At 43.9% G+C, this 21,449-nt stretch overlaps 1 protein-coding gene across 2 annotated transcripts; it reads left to right on the top strand.

The window, feature by feature from the left end:
• The first annotated feature begins 359 nt into the window (after positions 1 to 359).
• On the top strand, positions 360 to 19,912 carry Oat (ornithine aminotransferase). Of its 2 annotated transcripts, none has more exons than XM_036207497.1 (10): positions 360 to 439; positions 6,365 to 6,597; positions 9,448 to 9,672; positions 9,903 to 9,998; positions 12,950 to 13,077; positions 14,658 to 14,780; positions 15,486 to 15,614; positions 16,438 to 16,551; positions 17,670 to 17,814; positions 19,023 to 19,912. In XM_036207497.1, exons 2-10 carry the CDS (start codon positions 6,399 to 6,401, stop codon positions 19,181 to 19,183), a joined length of 1,320 nt encoding a protein of 439 aa, XP_036063390.1. In that variant the 5' UTR covers positions 360 to 439; positions 6,365 to 6,398; the 3' UTR covers positions 19,184 to 19,912. The 2 variants fall into 2 exon arrangements, with proteins under 2 accessions (XP_036063390.1, XP_036063391.1); XM_036207498.1 differs by lacking the exon at positions 360 to 439 and adding an exon at positions 1,022 to 1,090.
• The last annotated feature ends 1,537 nt before the right edge of the window (positions 19,913 to 21,449 follow it).

Genomic DNA, 21,449 nt, shown 5'->3' with positions numbered 1-21,449 from the left:
ATTCTGGCACGTGAGGGTTCATGTGATTTCAGCATCTAAGAGGAGATGATGTTGTTCCTATGAGGCTCTTCCAGGAAAGGCTTTGGAGGGTCCATCGGCCAGAGAAATGCAGTGGGATGCCAGCATCCCTTCGAGTCTCTGTCTCCCTGCCTGTAAAAGACAGCGAACTGCTCCTGAATCCAGGAAGCGCCGCACACACAAACAGACTGCACATTTACCGAGAGCACGAGCTTGGCGCCCCGCGGCTCAAGGCCGAGTGGGTGGGGCGAGGGAGGGCCTCGTGTGATTGGTGTGCGGCCCTCCGCCTCAGCCAATGACCTGCAAGCACAGGTGGGGCGGGGCAGACACGGCGTCTTAAACGACGTGACGCGCCGGGCGGCCACATCGGGCTTGGCGACTCCAGCGCGGTGGCTCACTGCTAGCGGACGGACGCTGTCAGGTATCCAGGGCGCGGGGACTGGGCAGGAGCTGCTCGGGACCTGCTAGGTGTCCCAGAGTCTCAGCCGGGGAAGCGCACGGCTGTACTGGTCTTGGGTGCGGCACTTCTCCGGGGCGGGGCGGGCTCGGCGAGGGGACGAGCAGGGAACCGGAGGCCGGAGACGTGGCGCGGCCGCCTGCCAGACCCAGCTCGGGCTCGTCGCCCTCGGGGCACTCGCCTAGGGCCTTCCGAGGTCTCGGCTTTGGAGAAGGTGGAGGCTCGAGCTTCCTGGCTGCCGGGGATCGGATCCCTGGGGACAGCAGTGAACGCGTGGCCCCGTCACCGGGCGGGGCGTGGGGGACGCTGATGAGGACCGAGCCCGAGTTCTTCGGGCAGCCGCTTGTGTCCCGCGACTGCTCCTGCCCCTGCCCATCGCTCCCCACTTTCTCTGCAGCCCTAAACCAAATTAAGAGGATTGAGGAAGTGACGTGTACATTATTGAGATGTTGGCTAGGGATTGGCCCACAGGGCTTTCGGTGCAAAGACCCCCCCCCCCACCCCTGTCACTCCCCTAGACCTTTCGCAAACGATGCTGAACCTCAAAAAATTCCAGTCTAATTGCGCGGAACTTCTGATGCCAACAAACCTTGCCTCGGGCCTACATCATGCCTGGTAGTGCATTTATTTACCTTGTAGATGTGTCAGGATATATTGAAAGAGGAGAAAGTGATTTTGGAAGGAAGTGTCCTTTCCAACTGAATAATCTCCAATTTCTCCATCCTATATCTCTTCAATCAAGATTGTCAGAGTGTCTGTGGGTAAATTAGTTGCATGTAACCTGAAACTGTATTTATGATTTAAAAAAAAAATTGTGTGTGTGTGTGTGTGTGTGTGTGTGTGTGTGTGTGTGTGTTGTGTGTGTTGTGTGTGTGTTTGTGGGCATGTGTACCTGAATGCAGATGCTCTCTGAGGCCAGAGAGGTCCAATCCCTCTGGAACAGGAGTTCTCGGTAGTTGTGCCATGTAATGTGGGTGCTGGGAACCAAACTCTGGTCTTCTGGAAGAATAGTATGTGATCTTAACTGCTGAGCCTTCTCTCCAGCCCCTGAAACTTTATTTAGGATTTATTTTTAAAGGTATTTCCCCCCCTGTTTTATATATTTTTCTTCTACAGTCTATTTTTATTATAGTTATTTGGGTTTTTATTTTATGCCCTTTGCTGAGTTCTTGAGGATGAGTCAGAGTCCATAATTTTAAAAACAGTAATGAATGGGCAGTGATTTGGAGGTGTGTGGAGGGTGCGGTGTAGCTGGTCCAATCCTTTTTCAGTAGTATTAGTTGTTTGCTTGTGACGCACTTGAGGTGAATTTTAGCCAGAATATTGGTTACGTAAAGCAAAGCTTTTGTTGGCAGAACTTCAAAAAATAAGGCCTGTGTTTGTGAATGGTTACCTCAGAAAAGTAAATATTTGACAATAGCCAAACCAAATTTACTTCTCAAGCTGAACATTTTCAATGACTTTTGGATGACTTTACACTGGTGATTCTTTTCGAGTAATTTAAGAAAATGTTATTTAATAAGGCAGACTAAACAAATTCTCCCAAGTGCAGCCCTTGATGGACACTGTACTGTGGAAACATTGCTGTGGGCTGACAGAAGGCAGTGAACAAGGACAGCTTGAAATGAAACGTTAGGTGTTCAGAATTCTCGACCTATCATTAGAACTTGTTCTCATTTCTAGGCCCTTATATCTGTTTAATGTAAATAACAAGAAAATAATATAAAAATAGTAAATATAAATAATAAGTGAATAATAATGTGTGTAGCAACACACTGTTTTGCCCTTTGAAGACTGAAAGCTATTAGGTCTAAGAGTGAACCTTTGAACTTCTGCACAGGAGGACAGAGGCGACCTCTCAGAGTTAACGTACCCTGATGCGGGGTGGGGTGGCCTCATTCCTTCTCTAGTCTGGGTCGCTTTCTGTTGCTTCCTTGCCTCCTTTAGGATTTGGGTTCAGTAAGGACCTTGTTCACTTGGCAGACAAGAGAGTGTCAGCAGAAGCCCAGGCTAGGTGATTTTCTTGAGACATGGCTGGTCACTCCTTTTTACTTTCTTGTCTGATTTCTATTAATTTAATTTTAAGGCAGGGTCTCACTCTGTAGCCCTGGTTGGTCTGGAACTCACTATGTAGACCAGGTTGTCTGGATCCATCTGGCTCTGCCTTCAGAGTGCAGAGATTAATGGTGGATGCCAGAGTATCTGATCACCTCTAACTTCTTAGGTAGCCAAGGATGATCTTGAACTCATGATCTTGCTACATCTGCTTCTCCAGTGTATTTGGTGTTGGAGATGGAATCTAAGGCTTCAGCCATGTTAGGCGAGTACTCTACTAACTGATCCTCAGGCCTATATATAGGATTTTATTTTTTTAAAGAAAATAGTCCAGTTTAAAAAGGACACCATGGCAGTGGTTTTTGTTTTTTTGGTAGAAATTGGCTGGCGTTCCTGTGAACTTAGAGCCGAAGAGAACTGAATGAATGGCTCCTTTGTGCTGAACCTGGAGCTATAACATGAACTCCTCAAGATGCCCATGAATGGCTTCAGCTGCAGTTGACAAATTTAAATTGTGAAACGCTGTGGGTTTTCTACCATCTCCTACCACTGTGGATTTCTTAACCATTTCCCAAGCCTAGAGAAGATTATTGATGGCATTTTAAAGGCCACTTTAATTAGTATTTTGTTCTAACATTTCTCATACAGTACAAACTGAGTAACTTGAACACAGAGGCTCTTTAATGGAAATGTGCATAGTAGATTCTGATATATCATGGTCTGTGCACCTCTGATCTTTCCCAGTTAAGGAAAATATCCAGAGATCTACTTTGAGAACTTGGAGGGTATCACTTATGTTTTGGATGTTTTTGTTAGGCTACTGATCATAATCATGCTGTATAAAATGGAGGGGACCCAGCAGATAAATAGATTGTAGCTGAGCTGGTAATTCTTGTGTAAATTGAGGTAAGTTGAGTTTAGGTAGCCTTCTTTAGGTTCTTTCTCCTTGAAGCTTTGTTTTGAGTCAGCTGAGTCTAGCCTTGGCCTGGAAACCCTCTTCTTGGCGCCTCCAAGTGCTGGGATTACAGTCTTCCCCCAGCCCCCTTCAGCAGTTTTATCTTAACCTGTAAAAATACACTGTTGAAGCATTTTTAGGATTTTTTTCAATAACCAGGCTTTTGAGTATATTTCTGCCTATTGAAAAACCAGGGCTATAGACTTCGGTAGCAAAAGTATAACAGTCATTCTTATTTCCAAGTTTGACCTATAAACAGGTGACCCAGTGGACCCAAGACTGCACTTCCTCAGAGTATTGAATGTACTTTTCTTTAAACAACATTGTTTTCTTTCTTTTCTTTTTTTTTTTTTTTTTTAATTTGGTTTTTCGAGACACGGTTTCTCTGTGTAGTCCTGTCCTGGATCTCACTCTGTAGACCAGGCTGGCCTCAAACTCACAGAGATCGGTCTGGCTCTGCCTCCTGTGTGCTGGGATTAAAGGTGTGCACCACCACTGCCCAGTACCATAAATACAATTTATGGTCATTGTAGAAAATAGAGAATAGTTAAAGATAGTCACAGTGAGTTTTTTGTTTCTTTCCTTAATAGTTTTTTTTCTAATATTCTTTGCATAATTGAACACATCCTGTATGTATAATTTTATTTTTACTTAAACATATCCTAAAATACCTTGCCATGTCATTAGAAAATGATTTTAAAGATTTATTTATTTCTGTATGTATGAGTGTTTTGCCTGTGTGTATGTAAGTGCACTGCTAAGAAGTATCTGAGAAAGCATATTTTTCTTTACTGAGACAGGGTTTCTTTGTGTACCTCTGGTTGTTCTGGAACTCACTTTGTAGACTAGGCTGTCCTCGAACTCACAGAGATCTGCCTGCCTCTGCCTCCCTAGTGCTGGGATTAAAGGCATAGTACCACCACTGCCTGGCTGAGAAAGCATGTTTTATGCTTATTTGCTAGGTAAAAATTAATACTGGTTTAAGTTTTTAGTAGTTCAAACAGCATATACTGTATAGACTGTAAAGAGCCTAGAAAGAAATGATAAATAGGTGTTTTAACTTAGTGGTGGTGATGGGGACCACTTCTTTGTAGTACAGTTAGACATTTTCATTAGCCGCCATTTCCAGTCTAGTGATTCTTGCATCGTTTTTTGTTCGTGTGAGAGAAAATACTGTGGACGTTACAGACCTTTTCCTTGGGAAAATGTACTTTTGTGTATAATTGTGTGCTTTACTTTAGGATCATGGGGATCCTCTCAAGCCAGTCCCTAGAGCTTGAGTTTCAGATCTGTACTCTGCTCTGACCGTGGGAAGAAAGAATAACAGCAAGTTTCTGGCAAACAAGACAGAGTTGTTGGGTTTGATTAGTGACTGCAGATTCTTGAACTGTACTGGACTTTTGGTGTAGAGGGAGAGCCAAGGTGAAAGCTAGCCAAGCCCTGTGATCGGCTGACTTGGCAGCTCAGTCAAGAAGGCTAGGATTATGCATGGTTTGACTTGCTAGAGAATTTTGTTGAAACATGAATTAGCTATTTGTCTTTTTTAAAAAGTAAGGAGATAGAGACATCCTAAACGTGCCTGGCCTTTGGTAACTTTCCCCTAATCTAGAATTTGTCTTCAACCGTTTCCCCCCTGCCTCCAGATGTGGTACCTCTGCACGCTCTTATTTCCCTCACTGTACCCTTCCTTGCTCGTCTCTGTTTCAGGCTCTTTATCTGAATGGTGAGCAGTGTGCACAGAAGTCAGGGGGCACTGGTGGAGGCTGGTTTTGATATTCTCTTGGTCAACACTACTTTTTTCTTCTTTGAACAGTTGATTTTTTGATATCTCTTTATAGTGTGTGTGTGTGTGTGTGTGTGTGTGTGTGTGTGTGTGTGTGTTGGCTGGGGTTATAGAAACATTCATCTATATATATATTTGTGTTTGTTACTGTCAAAGCTCAAGACTCCTAACGAATCCCAGAACAAGTCTTCTTGCCTTTGTTTGTGCTCACTTTGACTTCCAGGGGTTTTACAGATTCTACCTTTTGTCGTTTGGGTGCTAAACTTTTTTCAGCCTCTAAAAGTTACTTTTTCCTGTCTCCATTTTTCTCTTAGATTTATATATTTTTAAATTTTATATGTATTAAATGTTTGTCTGCTTGTATGTATGTGCACCATGTGGGTGCCTGGTGCCTGCAGAGGTCAGAAGAGGGTGCTGGATCCCCTGGAGTTACAGACAGTTGTGAGTCACCATGTGGGTGCTGACAGCTGAACCCAGGTTTTCTGTAAAAGCAGCAGATCCTGTGAACTGCTGAGCAGTTCTCTAGCTCTGTCCCTCTGTCTCTTCTCCCCCAGCCTTTCTATTTTGACACAGAGGTTACTTGTAGCCCAGGCTGGTCTGGAACTTACTGTGTAGGTCAGGCTAGCCTGGAACTTGTGTTGATCACCTTGCTTCCTAAATGCTGGGGTCACCTCATCTAGATTAAACACATTTGTTATTGTTTCACTACTTGTAAACCCGGGACAGAGAAAAAATGCAAAACAGAGGATAGAGGTGGTGGTGGTCCTGCAGGGCAGGAGTGGGGCTGAGGGAGGATGAGGCATGTGCTGCTTATAGCGCTAGTTCCAGATGGTCATTTGAACCCAGAGCTGAAGACCAGCCTGGGCTTTAAAGAAGTGTAAATGGTTCATAGCCCCTGCTTCCTACCCCATGACTCATGGGCACCCAGCAGCTCTGGCCTCTGACTTGGTGCCCTGATGTCTGCCTTGTGCTCTGCACACCTGATAGGAAAAGGCTGGATAGTGACTGTGGTAGATGCTCAGCAGTTACTTAGTAAACAGACATGTGTTGACCCTGGAAAGGTTCTCACTCAGCGCCTTCTCGTTACTTTGGACAGGTCTCTGTACTTCCATTCCTGAAGGACCCACACAATGTTTTCCAAACTAGCAAGTTTGCAGTCTGTTGCTGCTCTGAGGCGAGGAGTCCATGCCTCAGTCGCCTCTACTGCATCTGTTGCCACTAAGAAGACAGTCCAAGGCCCACCATCCTCTGAGTACATTTTTGAACGGGAATCTAAGTATGGTGCACATAATTACCATCCTTTACCTGTAGCCCTGGAGAGAGGAAAAGGTATGCTCTAATTAATCCACCCCCATATTTGCTGTTCTAAGAATTAGTAGTTTAGTATTTTCTCAGGTCCATCCCTCACTGAATGTGTGTTGTAGATAGTATTCCTTTGACTTTACTGAGTGTCTAGGGTACCCGTGCCAGTGGGTCTTCCCCATGGTGGCCTCACCTAGGGGACATGCAGAAGAAATAGGAATGTGACATCACCACCAATTTTTCTTTTTAACTATTAGTTTTTATTTTGACATGACTCTAGGGAAAAGTTATGATGGTAGTAAAATGTTCTTTCCTCTTCGTGCGGATCGCTGAGGGCTTTTATTTGTTGTGTTCTCTCCTCCCCTGGCCCCATGATCACCCTGTTTTCTAGCTTCTCACTCCTAGATAGTCAGCGTGTCCTTTCTAAGGTCTGCGGGGACTTTATCTTTTATGTGCACATGTGATCATCAGAATCAGGAAGTCAACAACCTAGCAGGAGTCCACTTTTCTTTTATGTCCTGAATTACAAAAGGAACTTTAGACCAGGGCTCTAATTCTTGTTGGGTTTGTTATGCCCAGATCGTGGGGACCCCCCAAAGACCACCATGGAGACCGAATCCCGTATGTAAAAGCAAAGAGCCTTTATTTCAAGCTCTGGGGCTTGGTCTTTGTGTCTGTCCAATGCAGGGGTGAGAGCAGAGAGCCCAGAGCCCAGGCAGGGTGGGGTTTTTATCATAGCAGAGGTTAGGGTGAGGGGATTTCCAGGGTTCAGGACCCCAATTGGCTGACATTTGTCTAGGGGTATAGGGAATGTTTGGAATGTCAGGTATTTCCCCCTTAGATGCAGGACCCACTGGATGGAGTCAGCTTATGGCTTTTCCTGGGTCCACATGTTGCCTGCGGGAAGCTATGTCTGGGCCTCTAAGTCTGTCATGGCAGCTGTGTGTGGTCAAGCTGTTTTGGGGCTCCCCACATTCTTCCTCCTCCTTCTTCCCTGGGCCAGTATTTCTTCATTGTAACACTTTCCCAACTAAGTTATTTCAGCCCTGTAAGCTAATGTTTCTTAAAAATTTGGCACTGCCTGAATTGATCTCTGGAATGGAATTGCTAGGTCATGCAGTAACTCTGTGCTTGGCTTGTAGAGGAACTGCCAACCTTTTAAAATAACCATGTATATATGTGAGATATCTGTGCCTGAGCAGAAGCAAAAGAGGAAGTCAGGTGTCTCCTCTCTGAGGTTCTGCTTTATTTCCTCGTGGCGGGGTTTCTTGCTGAACATGAAGCTGGCTAGCGAACTCCTGGGACCTGCCATATCTGTGCTTAATGCTAGGGTTATAGGAATGTGTGGCCATACCCAGCTTCATTTAAATGTGGGATATGGGGACTCAAACTCAGGTCCTCATGTCATGCCTGCATAGCAAGAGCTCCTACTCACTGAGCCATCTTCCCAGCTGGGAATGGCTACCTTATTTTCAGAGCAGCTGTACCGTTTTTGTTAACTTTGGGTATTGGTGGAGAGACAGGCTCTCACTATGTAGTTCAGACTTGCATTTGTCCAGCCTCAGCTAGCCAAGTGCTGGGATTACAGCTGTTCGCCACCACACCCAGCTGCACTTGCACCATTTACAACTCCACCAGCATTGTACGTGAGTTCTAAGTTATTTGTATCTTTGCCCCTTTTTTCCTTTTTACACACTCTAACCAGGCTAGTACGGAATAGCATCTCCTTGTTTAGATTTGCACTTCTCTAGTGGCTGGTGATGTAGTATACATCTTTTTACACTCATGTTAACATCCGCATGTGTTTGAAGAAGTGCTAGCAAGTTGTTTTTACCATTTTTAAAAACAGGGTCTTGCTTAGTTCAGGCTGGCCTTGAACTCCTGATCCCCCTGCCTCTATTCTCTCAGTGGTGGCATTGGAGGTGTGTGCCACCACGCCTAATCATTTTTGTTGACATCATTGAGTCCTTACCAGGCATATGGTTTGCAAATGCCCTGTTATATGGTCGGTTGTCATCTCTACTTTACAAGGTGTTTGTCTGTTGTGTGTAACTTCTTCATAAATTCAAAATTTTGGCTCCTGAAATGAAAATTGGTAAAGAGGTTACAACCCCTTCCTTCCTTCCTTCCTTCCTCCCCTCCTTCCCTTCCTCCCTCCCTTCCCTCCTTCCCTCCCTCCTTTCTTTCTTTTTTGTTTCTTTTTTAAACAAACTTTATTATAAAAAACTTGCAAATAAAAATAACATTGCTCGATCCTCAGCTTCAAAAAAAAAAAAAAAAAATAACATCGCACACTGAAATTAACCAGACCCAAAGTCTATATTTCAGTAAACTCCTATACTAACCATTTGGAATGGAAGCTGTGGACCTTCACACTGGATTTTACACTTTCACTAATCGAGTATATTTTTAAGTGCTTATTCACCACTAAAATACAAAATTCATGACAGAATTACATTCTTCTTTTACTGTTCTGTTAAATATATGTGTCAGAGGTAGACAGATAAAATATAGCTTTAATACTTCTTTCTCAATCAAAGTTTAATAGGCTTGCACTAAGCCAAGTTTTTTTGGGGGTGGGTGAGTGGGTGTGGGGGCTGAAGTTTCAAGACAGGGTTTCTCTGTAGCTGTCCTGGAACTCTCTCTGTTGAACAGGCTGGCTTTAAACTCAGAGATCCACCTACCTCTGCCTCCTGAGTGCTGGGATTAACGGTGTGAGCCGCCACCCTCCAGCAACTAAACCAAGTTTTAAGCATAAAAATATATTAAATAGAATTTCATGTGTAGGTGTGGAGAGGGCTTAAAAAATCAGTCTTCAGTTTGGGGGTCTATGTCATACAGAGACTCAAGTTCTTTTTTCTTCCCTGTGTATTTTAGGCATCTATTTGTGGGATGTGGAAGGCAGGCAGTACTTTGATTTCCTGAGTGCTTATGGTGCTGTCAGCCAAGGACACTGCCACCCCAAGATCATAAATGCTATGAAGAGTCAGGTGGACAAACTGACCTTAACGTCTCGTGCTTTCTATAACAATGTCCTTGGTGAATATGAGGAGTACATTACCAAGCTTTTCAACTACCACAAAGTTCTTCCTATGAATACAGGTAAAACAGTTCCATTCTTGTTAAGTTCCCAGTCAATCAATCAGTCAATCAATTCTTTCTTTATTTGTATTTATTTAGCATCTCACTAGATTGCCAAGGCTGGTCCTGAATTTACAGTCTTCCTGAACTAACCTCTCAAGTGACTGGGATTTAGCTGTGCACCCCATGCTAAGCTGATTTCTTTGGTAATTTGCAGCATTAGTTAAATGTGAGCATTTTCCCCACAATAGGAGTGGAGGCTGGAGAGACTGCCTGTAAGCTTGCTCGTCGCTGGGGCTACACCGTGAAGGGCATCCAGAAATACAAAGCAAAGATTGTTTTTGCTGGTATGTGAATTTAATTGTTACATAATATTTCTGGACAGTTTTATAAAGGTTGGTGGGGGGATTCCTTCTTGGATTTCTACATTACTTCTTGATGTATGAGATCTTCTTTTTGTGATGTTGTGGAATGAATTCAAGATCTAACGGATGCCAGGTTAATGCTCTACTCCTGAGCCACATCCCTAGTTCAAGATTTTTCTTTCTTAACTCCTCAGTCCTCTCTTGAAGTAAGTGACTTTGATTTCGTTTCTCATCTTACCACATTTTCCTCACAGCTATTTCCTAGTTGCTTTTTTCTTTCTTGGTGCAGGGCCTTGTGTTTTCTATACAAGCATTCTGTCACTGAGCATCTGCAGCCAACATTTTTTGTTGGTTTTTGAGACAGGGTTTTATTATATAGCCATGGCTTTCCTGGAACTCATTTTGTAGACTAGACTGGCCTCAAATTCACAGAGATCTGCCTGCTACTACCTCTCAAGTGCTGGAATTAAAGGCATGCCTCACCATGTTGGCTTGTGGTCAGGATTTTAGTTCTAATAGTGAATATGCCCTTGTGTTCTAAGAAACTGTCAGGACCAGGAGGCTGAAGCTGCCCTGTTACACTTTGGAGAATGGTTGAGAAGGAATACTTTGAATTCTTGTTAAGAGACTTACAGATTTTTGGGATTATGTAATTTGAGATGATAATCTTTGTGGTATATTCAAATGGTAGATTCTGGCTTTTTAAAATTTTGATTTTAGTTAAAAAAGAAGTATGTGCTGATTTTTGTGGTCAAATCCATTTTTGCTTTTTCTGGTGAATACATACAGTTAAATTATAAATCCTATAGCATAATAAAATTATGACCAGAGTCAATTAATATTGGAGGTGACATATTATGATCTGATGAAATGTTACCATGATTCTGTAACTTACCACTGTGGTTTTTTTTTTTTTTTTGTTTGTTTTTGTTTTTGTTTTTTCGAGACAGAGTTTCTCTTTGTAGCTTTGCGCCTTTCCTGGATCTCACTCTGTAGACCAGTCTGGCCTCGAACTCACAAAGATCCGCCTGTCTTTGCCTCCCCAGTGCTGGGATTAAAGGCGTGCGCCACCAACACTGGGCTCTTACCACTGTTTTTTGAGGTGGGGTAGGTGGGGTGGGGATTGTGTGTGGCGTTTCTAGACAGGGTTTCTTTGTGCAGCCCTGGCTGTCCTGAAACTCACTTTTTAGACCAGGCTAGCCTAGAACTCACAGAGATCTACCTGCTTCTGCCTCCCAAGTGCTGGGATTCAAGGTGTGTGCCACTCCCTGGCTCCATTTTTTTTGTTTTTTAAAACTCAAAGACAGTTTTATTCGGGGTTAAAAGAACAGCTGTAGAGACAAGCTGTAAATCCTGACGCTGCCCAGAGGAGGGACGCCAAGGGCAGATGAGCAGCGACGTGGCAGACAGAAGGGAGGGCTTCACCCAAACATGAAAAAGCCTCATGTACAAGAGAAAGTATAGTCAGGCTCTTGCCAGCATCCAAAAGAGACAAAAGAAGAAATGGGAACGGTGGCATTTTTCTGAGTAATTCAGAAAAAGGATGGCTTAACCCAGCAGCCTAGTTGTGGCTTCATAAGCAACTGCCTGTAATTTACCATTGTAAAATCTTGTGTTTTAGTTGTGGGTATCCTTGTTGGCTATTCTAAACAAAATGTCCTTTCTGGTATAGACTGTACAGTCTCTTTCATACTAGTGAAGGGTGCAAAGATATTTTTACGTTGTATTAAAAGAGGCTGATGAGTCAGTGGGCTGAAATGACAATGAAAGATGGTCTGTTCCTGCAGAGCGAGCCACAGGATGAGATCCCCGAGGCTAGGGAGAGGAGAACAAGTTGGCTCCTGGTCTCATTGGTGCTTGTTATCTTAACGAATATGCTTTTGCATGTGGGTGAGAAAAAGATGGGCTGACGCATGAGTCAGAGACCCTGGTGACACATGCTTTTGCAAGAGTCTTCGTAGAGATGCCAAGAAGCTAAGATACAACCACCCAGGACTGAGTTCATTGAGTTGCAGCTGGCATAGGTGGTGGAGATGTCAAAACATCGTTAGTGAGATGAATTCCCATTCTGTTTACTGTATTGTTCATGGTTGAGTTTAACCCCAGCTGAAATGATGCCGCTGTTTGCTTTGCTGGCTGATATTAGGATGTTTGCTTTTTTCTAGAGTGGAGGCTCTGAGGATAGGCAGCTCCCAGGCTAATTACCTGTCCATCCCCTGTCCTGGAGTAGTGCCTGGCCTCCAGTGGCCCCAGGCACACTTATTAATAGAAAAAAACTTGATCCTGAGGAAAGGCAGACGTCTGTTCCATTTAGCATTATGGAGGATTATAATGTCAAGGCAGGCAACACGGAAAGTATTTGGATTGTCTGAGGACCTTTGCTGTAAGTGAATTTGAAAATGCATTCCATTCAGTAGGTAGCTTGCAGTATTGGGCTATCAAAAGTGATGGCACACACCTTTAATCCCAGCACTTAAGAGGCAGAGGCAGGTGGAGTTCAAGGCTAGCCTGGTCTACAGAGTGAGTTCCAGGACAGAGAAACTCTGACTCGAAAATCTAAAAACAAAAACAAACAAACAAAAAAAAGGAACTGCTGATCATTATGCAGACCCTTCTCTTCTCACATCCCTGTTGTAAATGTTCCTTCTTTGTCCAGAAACCGTGCTTTGATGCCTCAGTTGTGCGGCTTTGGTTAGAATGGGTCTGAGAAAAGCGCCGTAGAGAAGGGTCTAAAACAGTAATTAGAAGACCTGTTGGCTGCCGGCAGGGGAACCATTGGAATTAGTATCAGATTTTGTTTGAGTAATTGAAAGCTCACAGAGGTTCTCTAAATAACCCTTTATTTGTAGTCAGGCTTCCCGAGGTGCTTGTAGAGTAGTATTACTGAACTTGTAGGTTTCTTTGGAATAGTTACTATTTGTTTTTCCTTTTAGATGGAAACTTTTGGGGTCGAACATTGTCTGCAATCTCCAGTTCCACAGACCCGACCAGTTATGAAGGCTTTGGACCTTTCATGCCAGGCTTTGAAACTATCCCATATAACGATCTGCCTGCACTGGAGGTACATCATGGGGGGTATGGTACTTGGCTCACAGCAACTGGAAACTATTTTGAATCAATTATGACTTGTTCAGTATGTGGATTAAAAACACGTTAATGAGGGGCTGGACAGATGTCTCAGTGATTAAGATCATATACTTGCTCTTGCAGAGGACTTAGGTTCAGTTCCGTATGCCAGTTTAGAAGCTCACAACCTTTTCTAATTCTAGTTCAGAGGACTCTTAACATTAACATTGACCATCTTGGGTAAAAGGCATGCCTGTGGTGCAGATACATACTTACCATTCTTACATTACAGACAAATGCTCACCTTCAAAAATTAAAATCATTAATGAGGATAGGGGAGGTTGCTCCTTGCAAGGTCAAACAGCTTGTGTGACAGCCTGGGCTTGACCCCAGTACCTCAGAACAGACAAAGTTATGTGAGTCTGAAAATCTATTGTAAGGTAGGCTGAAATGTGACACTCATTCTCAGTAGTGGGCAATCAGGGCCCAACCCAGGGAGATCTGCTTTTGTAGTCCAGTACTTAGGCCAGCGCACCAGTTCACATCATTAACAACTTGAATACTACCCAGGTAATTACTGTATCAAATTAATTTCTTTCTCTCCATTCCTTCCTTTCATTCTTTCTTTTGAGATAGACTCTCATTTTGAAGCCTTGACTGGCCTGGAACAGTATATAGACCAGGCCAGTCTTGAACTCGTAGAGATCCGCCTGCCTCTGCTGCCTCCCAAGTGCTGAGATTAAAGGCATGTACCATCACTCTTGGCCTAGATAAAATGTTTTTAAGACTTGTAAATTGCAGTACTTTATTTGTGGTGCTAGAGAAGGAACCCAAGGCCTTGTGGATTCTAGGCAGTTGTTCTACCATTGAGGTATATCCCATCTCCAAAGTGGAGTACTTTTGTAAAATACAAACAAAAAAGTCATAAGATGGCTTTAACAGGACACTTAGTTTTTTTTAAGAAAAATTATGTGAGTGTTTGCCTGCATATAAATGCACCATGTGTATGCAGCCGCAAGGAGGCCAGAAAACAGCATTGGATCCTCTGGAACTGGACCTAAAGACAGTTGTGAGCCCTCATGTGGGTGCTAAAAATGGAACCGGGGTTCTTGGCAAGAGTAGCCAGTGAGTGCTCTTAATGGCCGAGTGATCTTTCCAGCTCCTGCCTTAGCTTTTAGTTATAATACATCTATGATGTAGCAAAATGTGGGGATAATCTGGATAGTGGTATGTGCCTATAAACCTAGCATGCTAGAGTCCTACAATTATAAGCATGAACCACCATGCTGGGATTCATCATCATCACCCCCCCCCACACACACACTTAATTAATTAATTTGAGTGTTTTGCCTGCATGTATGTATGTCTGGTGCTCCTGAAACTGGAGTTATGGATGGTTGTGAACCACCATATGAGTGCTGGGAGTCAAACTCAGATCCTCTGGAAAAGCAACAAGTGTTGTAAACCGCTAAGTCTCACTCTTATTCTTAACAGGAAGTATGTATAGTATTTGACTTCAGTTACCAAATATGGTAGAATGGAAGCTATTAGAACTCCCTTCTGTTTCTTTTGTAGCGTGCTCTTCAGGATCCAAATGTTGCCGCCTTCATGGTGGAGCCCATCCAGGGTGAAGCAGGTGTTATTGTTCCAGATCCAGGATACCTGACGGGAGTTCGAGAACTCTGCACCAGGCACCAGGTGGTCCCGTTGACTCTGTAGTGAGGCCAGACTTGCTTGCACTTGTTTGGATTCTGCTGATAGGATAAATGATTATCGCACTTTCCACTAGATGAGTTCTGAGAGTTAAGGAACATTCTAATGCTCAGAACCCTCTGTGGAAGCTAACTTTTCAGTCTCTAGAACACTGCTGAGACACTGTGCTGAGGGCTGCTGCCGCTGCAGACCTCCAGGCTCTTCCTGGGATTTTCTTCTCTCATCTCTAGGAGCCTTGCACTCTTAATCACTCCCAAGCCCTGTCTTGTGTTCCTTGGCTCTAAATGTTACGACCCTTCTTCCCTTTCCTTCACCAAAGCTAATAGAGATTTTGCTTAGTATTGAGAATTCCAGAAAATGTTGGATAATTATATAGGATAATTATATAATTATCTGAGTTTGTTCTTAGAGGGAAATTAGGGACAGTGAAGCCCTCCAAACTCTTGATGTTTGAGTAAGTGTCTTTCTGCCATGCAAAGCAGTGAATGCTACACGGGCCTCTGGGAGGTGTTAGCCTGACACGGCAAACAGATGTCCACAGGACACCACTGAAATGGTGTCGGTGCTGAGAACATCTGCACAGATTGCAGGTGTGCTAGAGAGACACTCAGTGAGAGGGTTGACATGATAGTGGTCTTTATCTCCCTCTGAAGGGAGAATGACGGTTATGTTGTCTGTTGTTCCTCCCAGGTCCTGTTCATCGCTGATGAAATACAGACGGGATTGTCCAGAACTGGTAGATGGCTGGCTGTGGATCATGAGAATGTCAGACCTGACATAGTTCTTCTCGGGAAGGCCCTTTCTGGTGGCTTATACCCTGTAAGTTCAGTGTCCCTCTATTTCTTCTGACCTTGATTGGGATGCCTTTCAAGTCATTTGATTTGAGCAAGTGTGGTAAAGGCCACTTGGAACATTTTAGAGTTCCATTGTGTGGTCCACATGGTCAGTTTTGACCATGTGGAGTGTGTGCTTTGGGATGTGTTGTGGCATTTGATTTGGACAGAAGCATTTCTCTCAGAAGTTCCTCGTCCCATTTTTCAGAAACTGGTACTACTAATTGTTCAAGACTGCGAACAATGAACATAAGATGGGAACATTTGTTCTTTTTTTGGGTTTGCATCCAGAGCCAGTAATTGATGTGGGATAAAAGGGCTTTGAAGAGTAGATGTTCCTGCTGAGTAGACTGAATTGTCTTCTTGCAGAGAAGTTTGTTTTCTAAGCATAGCATTTTGGAAAGGACTATAAATTATCTCATTGCAAAAACAGCTCTGCTTGGGTTGCAGGGATGGCTAAGTGGTTAAGAGCACTGGCTGCTCTTCCAGAGAACCTGGGTTTAGTTCCCAGCTCCCACCTGGCAGCTCACAACCATCTGTAACTCCAGTTCCAAGGGATCCAACACCCTCTTCTGGTTCCCATGGACATTGTTGCATAGACATACATGTGGACAAAACACTTCATACACATAAAATAATAATAAAAAGGTTTATTTCTTTTAGTTCTAAGAAGGCCTGTCTTGGGTTATTACTGAGAGTCAGGGCAGATGTAAACTGCTGGTTGATAGAATTTGTCAGCATTATAGAAATATCTGTCCCTGGCATGCTGAGAATATGAGGAATGTCACATGATGGGTTCTGTCTTTCAGGTGTCTGCGGTGCTGTGTGATGACGAGATAATGCTGACTATTAAACCAGGAGAACATGGCTCCACCTACGGTGGCAACCCACTAGGCTGCCGAATTGCCATTGCAGCTCTTGAGGTGAAAACTGATATGGCTGAATGATCCCTGCTTTTAAGTAGTGTTGAAATGATTTTTAATTTGAGTCCTGGTGTGATCAGAAGTTTGGTTAGACAACATGAAGTACGGAGGGAAGGTTTGAGGAGCAAGGCGTTCTCAAAAAGGAAGGTAGCTTTTTGCCTCCCCTAATATTAGGACTGGACTCCTGGGCTGCTCGAGTCTGTAGTCAGTCACCTGGCAGTGGCAGAACCTCTGTACGCTGACCACCCTTTGGTTTAGCAAAGCAAGATCTCTTTTTCTTGTTTGTCTGTTTTATTCAAATCAAGGTCTCACTCTGTAGTTCACACTGACCTGGAATTTACCATGTAGCCCCAGCTAGACAGCTTGAAATCTCCCTGCCTTAGCTGCCCAAGTGCTAGGATTACAGGTGATCACAAAGCTCTTTTTCCCTTTTATCCTTTTCAAACTCGGGTTTGAGGGCTGGTGGTCTTAGTTCAGTGGAAGAGGAAAGCCTTGGGTTTGATTCTAACATAGATAAGAATGTATCACAGGTAAAAAACGAAATCAGGGATGGTGGTACGCCACTGTGATCCCAGCACTAGGGAAACTGAAAGGCAGGGCAGTCACAAGTTTGAAGCCAGCCCAGGAAAGTAGATGTAAGATACAGTAGCAGTTTCAAGTTAAATTAGACTTACTCCATTGAGCTGTTCTGATAATAACAGCATACTGCACTAAAGATTTTTTTTTTTTCCTCGAGACAGGTTTTGACTGTGTAGCCCTGGCTGTCCTGGATTTCGCTCTGTAGACCAGGCTGGCTTCAAACTCAAAGATCTGCCTGCCTCTAACTCCTGAGTGCTGGGATTCAGGGCATGCACCACCACCATCGCCTGGCTTGCATTAAACAAATTTTAATCTTTATTTTGCCACGAAGACTGGTTGACAATGGATTTGTGATTAAAGCAAGGCTCTGAGGTTGTCTGTTTAGCTAGAAATTGATGCAGGCCCTGAAAAGCAAGTGCAGGAGGTGTCGCTCTGGTCTTTGTCTCATTACAGGTGGTTTGTTCCCAGCCTTATGTGGATTGCTCCAGGACACTCTTAATATTTGTGTGTGTATGTGGTTTTTTTTTTTTTTAAAACAGGTTTTAGAAGAAGAGAATCTTGCTGAAAACGCGGACAAGATGGGCGCCATCTTGAGAAAGGAGCTCATGAAGCTGCCCTCTGATGTTGTGACTTGTGTAAGAGGGAAAGGCTTGCTAAATGCCATCGTCATCAGAGAAACCAAAGGTACTGTCCACAGCACATTGTGCAGATAGTCCTATCAGAGACACAGCAGTCCTCTCTGATAGTGGACTAGACTGGCGGACAACATGAAGTATGGAGGGAAGTGGAATAGCTTCATCCATTTAGGTCAAGTGTGACTGCATTAATATTGTCCTAAACGTAGGACTTTCCAATGGGAAGGCATATTTCACTCATTTGCCCATGTTTGTTCCTTGCAGACAGTTCCTTGCTGCCTGTAGTCAGGCAGCACTTGGCGATCCCTGATGAGTCTCTGTCAATCTTCCCCTCAGCTGAACGCTTTGGCCATCTAGCAAGGCTGTAGAAGCAGCAGTAGGAAAAGAATGAGTGACTTCGATGTGGATAATAGATAAGGAAGGTTTGAGGCTTCCTCTGCCCGATACCAGTTATCACCCTCCAGGGCACCCTGCTGGGTCTTCTTGGGCTAACTCCTCCTTTTTAAAGCAGAGATTCCAGCAGAGAAAGGAAGGGAGCCCATCCGACCTGAGAGTATGTGATGGATGGGATGAGATAGGGTGGACTCGGGCAGTTCTAGACAGTTCTGCCTGCAGCCAGGCTGAGAAATACTGCTGGGAAATGAAGCTTAGTTCTGGATGGCCAGGAAGTGTGTCCATATCAGCAATGTGTAGTGTTCCTGGATTTGGGGATAACTATTCCATTATTTCGTTTATACGTCTCCTACTCAAGTCCTTTCACATTATTAGCTCCTATGATTGCATTAGGCATCCCTGATCTGAGAAGTTGAAATGGCCCCAAATCTGAAATGTTTTGACTACCACCATCACACCAAAGGAGGAAAATCCCATACTTGATCCCAGGAGACAGGCCCTAATCAAAATGCAGGTATACTAAGAGTCTTGTGTGAGATTACCTTAGGCTGTGTGAGTGTGAAATACGAGTTTCATGTTTACATGGGCCCCTTTTCCAAGATAGGTCCTCTCCTTCTGTGTATGCCAGCATTCCTGAATCTGGCCCCAAGCACTGCAGACAAGGGGTGCTCTGTTGTTCAGACCTAGTTGTGTGCTTGCCAAAAAGTCATTAATGCAGCCTCTTGAGCAAAGCGGCGACTTAGAGCTTCTTCTCTGGAGCAGACACTGGGATACTTTCTGCAGAGTCTCACTCACTGCCTTTGCCTATGACAAGGGTATTCATACATTAATCTCTGTGTATACATTGTGACCATTTTTCTGTAGATTGTGACGCTTGGAAGGTGTGTCTGCGGCTCCGAGATAATGGGCTCCTGGCCAAGCCAACCCATGGCGATATCATCAGGTTAGCCCCTCCACTTGTGATCAAGGAGGACGAGATCCGGGAGTCGGTGGAAATCATTAACAAGACCATCCTGTCCTTCTGAGATTAGGAACTGCACAGTGGCCCCTGGGAGTCATTTTCAGATGGGCTTCTTGTGACCTCCGCTCACAGCGGCCAGACCCCTTGTCTGTCTCCTTAAAGACATTTTTTTGGATACATATATATATATATATTTTTCAGTTGATGCATAGTGGAGTGATACTTAGGAACTGCAGTGGTTGTGTACCAGAGGAACGAGAGTGAGTGGCGTCTCTCTCAAGTGTTGACTGTGGGAACTATCTAAAAGGAAGCACCGCCATCTGTACACAGCCTTCAGATCCAGTCCTGCAGTCATTGACACACGTTTTTATAATTTCCTTGCTGGTGTGAATGTTTTGTATTTGAAAGTTATTTCTGAGATACTACATCAGAGACTTGCTTAACATCATGCAGTTGAATTGTTCTAATCAATGAATGTTAAAATGATTGGAGGTTAAGCATATGTTAAAATACTAGTTTCAAGTAAACTTTGCATCGGCCAATACTAGAATGTACTGTATAGATTCTGAGAATTCATTCATAAAATTTCACTTAAAGTGCTCGACTGCAATTTGAAAAACATTTATTTTCAGTATTTCTTTGAATAAAGCTTGATTTTTCTTTTTACCCCAACAGAGTATTTTGTATTTCCATATTGGTAATAATCAGTGTATTTCATCCTCTTGAGACTACTCACTGGGTGTGTTTCAGGCTTTTTTATTCTAAATAAAGCTATGATTAGTTCATATCTGTATAATGATGTGAGTTTTGTTTTGTTTTTTTTTTCTTTAAATTTTGTTTCATTTTTCTCTAGTGTGTTTTGTGGAATAATTTCCTATAAGGTGCTTGCTGTTCCAAGGGGATGGACTTTCCAACCATTTCTCTCCTCCTTAGGCAACCTGGTGTTCCCTGTTCCTGAGGAGGTCACCATATAGATGCTGAACTTAGTGTGGACACCTGATCAGCACAGAGCACGACAGCCCAGACCCAACTCAAGTGACCCCCTTTCTCAGTCTCAGCCTCCCAAATAACTGGGACTATAGGCTTACATCACTGTGCTCCTGCAAAGGGGATGAACTTTTAAGTGCAGTACAGCCTGGGGCTGGAGAGATGCTTAGCGGTTAAGAGAGCTTGCTGCTCCTCCAAAGGACCCAAGTTTGGTTCCCAGTACCTGCATCGGGTGGCTTACAACCTCCTGTTTCTCCAGCTCTAGGGAACCTGATCCCCTGCTCTCAGTACTTGCACACATGACACATACACACATTAAAAAAAAGCTAAGTTCAATAGCCTGACTGAACCGTGTGTGTGTGTGTGTGTGTGTGTGTGTGTGTGTGTGTGTGTGTGTGTATAATGTGTATACCTGAGATTCTGCATTTCCTGCAGGTGCTCTCTGAGATGCAAAGGCTGCCTTAGGACCTGGGATCATGCATCCAGAGATTCTCCAGAGGAAGCCTGAAGACTTAGGTAGACTTGGCAAATGAAGCTCCTGGCCAAATTCCTTGGAGGCATCATAGTCTTCGGATAGCAGAGAGGAAAGCCTGGTTGTGTGAGAAGACTTAGTGTAAGAGGCTCAGGAGGTAGAAAGCTTCGAATTCCAGGCAGACACAACCTTGGTCGGAAGATCCCTGGGATAGCTGAAAGGAGGAACCAGGGAAGGGCAGCTTTTACCACCATAGAAAACCTGCCAGGCTGAGTCCTGAGAAGTTAGTAACGCAGCATACTTACACTTCAGTGCCACTCACATGCATAGGGCAGCCAGCTGCAGTGGGGAGCCAGGTGCTAGGCAGTTCTAGGAAAGGGATCTATCTGCTTAGTGGTTTGGCCTGTCAAAACTGTTGTGTCTAGAGTCCAATGTTTCTCATGAGATGCAGTGGGACCCGCCTTTTGGGAGCAAGATGAATAAAGGATGATATTGGTAAAGACCCAGGCATGCTTGACTAAAGAATAGCTCTTCTAAAGAGGAAAACAATTTACTCTGAGATAAAGTAACCACGATCTAGGATACCCTGAAAGACATGTGCCACTGTTGAAGAGGTCACACGAAGTCATAAACGTAATTTACATAATAGATGAGCAGAGGCAGGTGAATCTCTGAGTTCGAGGTCAGCCTTGTCTACAGAATGAGTTCTAGGACAGATTCCAAACCAAAGCTATATAGAGAAACTCTCCAAAAACCAAAAAACAACCAAAAGAAAAAAAATCAAAATACCCAACACACACACACACACACACACACACACACACACACGTATACCACACCTATATGTAGATGGCTCAACAGGTAGGTTGCT

The sequence above is a fragment of the Onychomys torridus genome, chromosome 1 (assembly GCF_903995425.1).
Source record: "Onychomys torridus chromosome 1, mOncTor1.1, whole genome shotgun sequence".
Taxonomy (NCBI): Eukaryota; Metazoa; Chordata; class Mammalia; order Rodentia; family Cricetidae; genus Onychomys; species Onychomys torridus.
Note: the sequence above shows the minus strand (reverse complement) of the source record. Positions and strands in the feature narration are given on the sequence as shown.

Bases quoted from the DNA above. Each gene is read 5' to 3' on its own strand.
- Oat (XM_036207497.1), top strand. From the start codon at position 6,399: ATGTTTTCCAAACTAGCAAGTTTGCAGTCTGTTGCTGCTCTGAGGCGA. The intron at 6,598-9,447 runs GTATGCTCTAAT...TGTGTATTTTAG, and splicing joins AGCCCTGGAGAGAGGAAAAG to GCATCTATTTGTGGGATGTG. The intron at 17,815-19,022 runs GTACTGTCCACA...ATTTTTCTGTAG, and splicing joins CGTCATCAGAGAAACCAAAG to ATTGTGACGCTTGGAAGGTG.